At 53.5% G+C, this 7,515-nt stretch overlaps 1 protein-coding gene across 2 annotated transcripts; it reads right to left on the bottom strand.

The window, feature by feature from the left end:
• Positions 1–3,488: 3,488 nt before the first annotated feature.
• On the bottom strand, positions 3,489–6,142 carry LOC133341172 (basic leucine zipper transcriptional factor ATF-like). 2 transcript variants are annotated; one of them, XM_061549623.1, is made up of 3 exons: positions 5,933–6,142; positions 5,531–5,632; positions 3,489–4,548 (listed from the first exon to the last, which is right to left on the bottom strand). In XM_061549623.1, exons 1-3 carry the CDS (start codon positions 6,062–6,064, stop codon positions 4,159–4,161), a joined length of 624 nt encoding a protein of 207 aa, XP_061405607.1. In that variant the 5' UTR covers positions 6,065–6,142; the 3' UTR covers positions 3,489–4,158. The 2 variants fall into 2 exon arrangements, with proteins under 2 accessions (XP_061405607.1, XP_061405608.1); XM_061549624.1 differs by having other exon boundaries at positions 5,531–5,629.
• Positions 6,143–7,515: the final 1,373 nt, after the last annotated feature.

The raw sequence follows: 7,515 nt of genomic DNA, 5'->3' as shown, positions 1-7,515 counted from the left end.
CCATGACGGGCCCCCTGTTCGTCGCCCAGCTTGACCACGATGCAGATGTGTGACTCAGTCCACCCCAGTGCGGCACCGGATACACTGAGCCTTGACATTAGCCGCCCCATGAGTATCGCATCGTCAAAGGTGAGAGAGATCGAGGCCAACCAACTGCACTTCTAGATTTGAAGCTTTCGTGACTGCAAGGATTCATATTCTTAGGTTACTTTTTGAGTTTTTTTTTACTTTTTGACTTTACCGAAAAAACCTAAGAATATGAATATCAACTGCACATCACCACAAAACCTGAGTTCAATTCCCAGCAACTGGCTGACGTCAGTGGCGCCTGACATCTGCACCAGTCCTGCCCCCCCCCCGCCACCGCTACATCAACCCGCATTGACCAGCGTGGGCAAACGAATTTAATGAGACGGTGCTTTTTTTCCCCTTGTGCGGTCATCGGTGTCAAGGCTGGGCGCCATCAACTCGCTACACTCCAGAGAAACCCCAGGGGGGGGGGGGGGTGGTGGGGATTTTTGTTGTTGTAGTTGTAACCACACTTTTTTTTTCATTGTCTTTCAAGAACCCAGAATGCAGTAGGAATACCAAAAGCAGGGAGGAACAATCCGAATGAGAATACTTCTGGACACTGGAGGAATGCGATGAGCTACAAAGCTCGTTTTCGCATTATAACGTTTAACAGACCAGGCGTAATGCACCATGAAAGTTCGGGAAATAGCGAGGGGTAACGAAGGGGAGGGGGAGAGAACCAAGTTTTAACCACGGGCGGCGAAAACCCCAGTTTCGAACCCCCGGGATTTCAACAGTGCCGGCTCAGCGCTCCGTGTCACCTCTGGACCACGCCACAATTGCCTGTCTCCACGTGATCCACCAAAACCCTCCCTGTCGCCAAAGCATCGCATCGCACGTGCTGCGCTTGAGCAAGGATTTCGCAATCTTGTGAGGACAAGAAGACCACGGGCCACTTGTCACGGGTGGTGCAAGCTGCTGTGGTGGCGGCGGCGGCGGCGGCGGTGTGCAGCTGTCGCTCGTTTGCCCGCTATACTCCACCGAGCAAGTGTCGTCGAAGTGGGAACTCGTCTCCAGAGTACGATTTCACCACGGGGCATCTGTGCGTGCGAACGTTACGCAACGCTCGCGCCCATAAATAGGACAAACAAGCCACCGAAATGTTCAATGTAATATATTTAATTAAAAATTCTTGTTATTATATTATCACAAGACACGTGATGCCGATGTTCAACGTTTTTTTTTGGGATGGGATTGTTCCTGTTTGGTTAAAAAAAAATACCAAACTCCGTTGAACAGCACACACTTTAAATCCCAATTGGCTGTAAAGTGGTTTAAATAAAGGATTGATAATCACAACGATGATGACGATGATGATCATCATGATGAGTGGACACGTCCACCAGTGGACAAACGGAACAAAACAGTCAATCAAACTTTACGTTTTTATTCTGCTTTCTTGTTATAATCGTCCCATATCTGGGCTGAGGCCTGCCTCAATGTTTTCCACTCTTCGTGACCCCTTGCCACCTCAATCTCCATCCAGTGGGGTCCTCCACATCCTCGAACTGCGTTTCTCTCCAACGTGTTTTTTTCGGCATGTACCGCTTGGGTTGCTGGGCATGGTGTCCGACGTTTCGCTCCACGTTCTTCAGGAACTGAACGTTCGAGTTGTGCGTGCGGTAGAGACCGAGGACACATGGGGGACTTATAGCGGGACCGACACGTTTAACACGTGTAGGCTTTCGCGACGAATACAGTGTTATGATTCACATTATTAATCATAATCATAATAAATTACACTTATAAAGCGCGTTTCATCCAGAGGTCGCAATGAGCTGACACAGCGCAAAAAGCAAGTAAGTAAAAAATAACTCACGCAATTCTAAAACCTAATATAAGCACGCAGGCTCATGATTTAACCACAGATACAAATACCCCCCCCCCCCCGAACACTCCCAAAACACATAACAACATTCACAGGGAGGAAAGGCCTTTAAGAAAAAAAATGTCTGAAGGCGGGATTTTAATAAACCGAGGGACTCAGCAGATCGAATATCGGACGAGGAGTGAATTCCACAGCGTAGGGATCACACGGAGAAGGCCCCCATTGAGCTGAGGTGCGACCTCGGCACAGGCGATAGTAGCCCACACTCGAGACGACCCAAGACCTCGCGTTGGGACGTACGGGTGGAGGAGGTCGCGGATGAAAGAGGGAGGAGGCATCGTTGAGAGCCTTGTGGGCGAGATGTATGATCTTGAACTCCCACTCGTAAACTGACCGGTAACCAATGAAGAGACTCAGGTGCAGAGGCAATGTGCTGCATTTTGCACGTGCTTGGAGACGTGAAAAGGCAACCGCCGGAACCGGCTTCTGAAGGTGCGATAACGAGAGAAATGGGGTGCAACGTGGCGATATTTCCGAGGTGAAAGAAGGCAGCCTTAATGACTTTGTTCGTGTGCGGTTCGAAGGTTGATGAGGGATCAAGGACAACACCGAGGTTGGCGAACTGTCTGAGCAGCATCGACATTGTGGCCATCAATCAACACACTGACCGAGCCAGTCTTAGGCAATTGATGGCGTCGGCCAACAAGAGCGATCCACAACAATCTACCGAATTGCGAAATGAATACTGGTAGGAACCACCTGGTTCCACCAGCCCACAGGGGATTATTGTATCCGTCCGTCCGTCGTGAATCCAAAAATGGGAGGGCTGGGTGGGGAGGAGAGGGTGGGGAGGGCCTGAGTGGGGAGGGTGGGGAGGGAAGGGTGGGGAGGGGCTGGGTGAGGGGTGGTGCTGGGTGGGGAGGGGCTGGTCACCCCGTGGTGCCCTTATAAAACTCAACGTTTAACCTACTCACGCCGACTTGTGCCCGCCCTCACAGTCGGCCATATTTGCGGAATACACCACGCCGCCGTTGACCCTGGCCATTGACCGAGCAACCCAACGTTCCTGCCAGCTCCCTCCGCAGGACAATGTGTTAATGAAACGATCACGGGGCGGGGCTACCTGAGGAGTGGGCGGGGCAAAGGCCCGAAACAGCAAATCCGCTCGCCCTGTGGGCGTTGCTAGTGGACCGAGTAGGCGTGGTTATGTAAAATGGGCGGGGCCAACGGTCGGCGAGACACTCCTCGTGTGGGCGGCGCCAGCAGGCGAGTGGGCGTGGTTATGTACAGGTGGGGAGGTGATATTTGGTTTTTTACCCTTTTATCTGGCAACAAAACTGACACCTTTTTTTTACAAGGAGTCATGTTTGCATTGACCACAATACCTGCAGTCGGAATGCAAACAGAAAACATAACTCTGATAATGTATGCACTGTCATTGAAGTTGATTGGTCCACACCCGAGACAGCTTTCCTTAGAGCCTAGTCGCACATGGTGTTGGACCAGATGACGCCAAAAGGCGCACAACTCAAAGACAATGTACCATCAGAGTATGAGAGCTCGGGGTAAGCATTTACACCATTGGAACCTCATTTGCCAGTAGCAAAATATGATAATTGTTTTTTTACCCTTTAATCTGGCAACAAAACTGACACCTTTTTTTTACAAGGAGTCATGTTTGCATAGACCACAATACCTGCAGTCATAATGCAAACAAAAAACATAACTCTGATAATGTATGCCCTGTCCTTGAAGTTGATTGGTCCACACCCGAGACAGCTTTCCTTAGAGCCTAGTCGCACATGGTGTTAGACCAGATGACGCCAAAAGGCGGTGGGGAGGTGGCTTCCAGCTGGCCATGTGTTCCAGTTGAGCCTCCCAGAAATGTTGAATGTAACTTTGAATGTAACTTTAGTTGCAACTTTAGTTGAACGTTACCCATAAACACCACACCCCTGCATTTTAAAGGAAACAAAGAGTGAGGGATGTGTCTTATAATACGGTCGCTGTCTGCGTGCGTGACCAGAATTAGTGCCACTTTATTGACACGTGGCACACGTTTTATTCCATGTTTCCTAGTTGTTGCCGGAGCGGGTGGCTGGGTGCGTAGCGCCTCGCTCACCGGAGCGTCTTACAGTCCGGAGAATGCGGTGTTATACGTACGGTACAAATGCTCCCCCCCCCCCACCACCACCACCATGGGCATGCGGTGACTGCTCCATCCGCAAGTCGATGATGCTGCCATGGATGGCGCCTGCCTAACTGACGCCGCCGCTGCCGCCCTGCGTGACCGCGAAGCTCCCCGCGGATTCGAGCCCCGCGGCCGAGTCAACATCAGCGGGCGCGTATCCCACAGCAGCGCCCGGGGGGGCCATGAGGGGTGGTGCCAACAGGTGCGGCGACACGACGGGCTGGTAGTGGTGCTGATGCTGCTGGTGGTGGTGGTGGTGCTGCTGCTGCTGGTGGTGGTGCTGCTGCTGGTGGTGGTGGTGGTGTTGCTGATGGTGGTGGTTGGGCCCCGCGGCTGTCAGGAGGCAGGAGCGAGACTCGTGAGCGCGGATGACGCCGAACAGGATGTGCGCCTGCCTGCTCAGCGCGCGCACCTCGCGTCTCAGCGCCGCGTTCTCCTGCTCCAGAAACTCGCTCTCCTGCGCGGCGGCGTGGGGGGTGGTGGTGGTGAGTAGGTGGTGAGGACAGGAGGTGGATAGATGGTGAGTTGAGATTGTGAGGGTGATAAACACAATGACGTCGCTGTTTTTCATCTGGAGGCGTGCTCGGCACGGTGGTTCGGGCACCCGCGCAACGAACCCAGCGGCTAGGGTTCGATTCTCAGTCACGATCAAGGTCAGTGTGCGAGAGATATCAGAGCCGATGGCCATTTGCCTCCGTGTCGCTCTTCTCTCGCTACTGCCACGGTTACTTTCGCTGTGAAAGTCACTCGTCGATTCCTCCGCCCATGTTACCGAATCGGTTAAACAAAAAACGACATTTCAAGACCCGCAATGCATTGCGTGGTGAATACGAAACGGTGGCCCTCAATAAATGACGTCACGGAGCAGTCGATAATGAGCCGCATGCGGCTCCGGAGACTCAGGTTGCCGACCGCCCTGGTCGTTTTTGTCTCCTCAACAACCATGCACACTTTAGGTCGAAACAACACCCGCACCCACCCACCCACTCACCCACTCACTCACCCACTCACCAACCCATTCACCCACTCACCAACCCATTCACCCACTCACTAACCCACTCACTCACCCACTAACCCACTCACTCATCCACACACTAACCCACTCACCCACACACTAACCCACTCACCCACTCACTGACCCACTCTCTCACCCAGTCTCTCACCCACTCACTCACCCACTCACTCACCCACCCACACACCCACCACGCTGCAGATCACTCTATCTACTTCTTCCCACGCACTGCTCTACTCTGCAATTCCCTCTTCCCATCAACATCATCATTACCCAAGCTCTAATAATCATAACAACAACAACAACGATAGTCTTTCTCAATCCAATAAACGTATTCGCCCGTAGCTTTTTGCAACTTCGAGAACGCCGCCGTTTGTTTCGTCGGCCGCTTGACACATTTCGTGGGGGCATTGGCGTTGCGGCTCACCTGGTGGAGGCTGTCGGCTCTCTGAGTTTGCTTCTCGCGGCTCTTCTGCGCGGCGATTCGGTTCTTCTCTCGCCTCGTCGCTCGCCTCTGCTCGTCCGGCTTCTGGTTTTGAGATAGAACGAGTGGGCAATTTGAGATTGTTTAGGTTATTCGATGCCGACCCTGACGCCTGCTGTATATTTGGAGTTTGCGTGTCTCTCTCTCTTCCCGTGGTCGCGTGGATTTATTCTCCGGGTCCTCTGGGTTTTCCCTCCACACTTAGAAGCATACGTTCAGAGTATTCGGCTGCTATACATTTCCACGTGATAAGCCACTTGGTTGAGCTATCATTTGTGGCCAGGTCGCTTCTGAAATAAATAAGCTAAGGGCTAAGTGGGCTGTAACTGCTAAAATCGCTCTCACCTGGGGGCAGCCGGAGTCTCTCCGGGGGCTGCCCTTGCTGCTGCCCTCGCTGCTGGTGCTGCTGCTGCCCCACTCAGTTTCCGAGCCGAGCGCAGTGGAGTCGGGGAACTCGCCACTCACGCAGTCGACCATGGCGCCTCACTGTCTCTCTCGGTCTCTCTGCCCGTGCCACTGCCCGCGTCTCCCCACAGATGCCACTCGTACGGGTTCGGCCGCGGCAGCGACTCTTGCAATCGGCTCTCTTTCTGTGAGCGAGGCTTCCCCATCGCGGCTTCCTTCTACGGACTCCTCCGTCCTCCCCCCGCCCCCGCAAAATGCAACGCCGTGAACTCCCCCCCTTCCCGCTTGGAGCGTTGCGGTGCAGGAGACGAAGCGATGTCGGTGGCGAGGGCGTTGGAGCGGGGATTTTGGAGAGAGGGGGGAAAGAGAGGGACGAGGCGCGAGCAGGAGAAGAGAATTGGAGAGGGAGGTGGAGTGGGAGGCTCGTGGAGAGAGTGTTGGTGGAGTAGTGATGGAGAAGGTGGTGGTGCTGATATGTGTTAGTGGAGTGGCTGTTCGAGATGGTGGTGGTGATGGTGGTGGTGATGGAGATCGTGCATTGGGGAGAGGTAGTGCCGTGGTTAGCGCACGGCAGCCGGGTGTGGTGTTGGCCATCCAGCCCCTTGTGTGCCGTGCCGGCCTTCATAGGTGGTGGTCTACCAACACTTGTCCCAACGGTCTGTTGAAGGCTATACGGGGGATCTTTGTTTTTGTTTCGTGGTGGAGAGGGAGGTGGTGGAGAGATGGGTCTTTGCTGGATGAAGACCCACCGTCATGGCGGTAACCGTGATAGGGAGGCGGAGAGGGCCGAGTTGAACACGGTCGTGGTGGAGATGGAGGTGGTGGTGGAGACGGTGGTGGTGTTACGATTGGAGAGAGGGGTGAGGATGGTGGTTATGGAAGTTTTGTTGGTGGAGTGAAGTGGCGCGGAGGGTCGTGAAGAATGAATTGGAGAGAGTGCTGGAGTGGGTCGTGAAGATTGAGTGATGGGACAGTTGTGGAGAGAGTGGTGAAGTTTCCGTACCTTGACAGTCTGCTTATAACCAGCTCCAGTTTAGCAGCCGAGGTCTCACTCCGAATGAATTCAGCGGTATTATCTTTCCATCGGCTGCGTAACGCTGTATGGTAGCAATCTGGTCTGTCGCTCCACACTAAGCTTCAGGTCTTCTTGGCCACGATCATTTCCTTCCTTCTCTATGCCTGCGAAACGTGGAGCCATCTAAAGGAACATCTTCGCTGGTTGGAAACATTCAGGCTAGCCTGCCTACGATTCATCCTGGATTTTACCAGACTGGATTGTGTGAGGAGCTCAGATCCATGAAATATCTGGACACAGACCCATCAGTGATCCTCTCCAGCAAACGAGGCTGTGTTGGCTGGGTCATGTAGCCGGCATGATCAGCCATTGCATGCCCAAGCAGCTTCTGTTTGGCCGGAGAGATGGGGGTAAATGGGCGGGGCACGGGCTAGAAACGAGATGGACTGATGTGGTACAGGTGTAGGAGCTGATTGAACTTGCCGGTGACTGGTACCAGCGGTGTCCA

This window comes from Lethenteron reissneri, chromosome 11 (genome assembly GCF_015708825.2).
Source record: "Lethenteron reissneri isolate LAM-NWPU_2019-01 chromosome 11, ASM1570882v1, whole genome shotgun sequence".
In the NCBI taxonomy this organism is placed as follows: domain Eukaryota; kingdom Metazoa; phylum Chordata; class Hyperoartia; order Petromyzontiformes; family Petromyzontidae; genus Lethenteron; species Lethenteron reissneri.
Note: the sequence above shows the minus strand (reverse complement) of the source record. Positions and strands in the feature narration are given on the sequence as shown.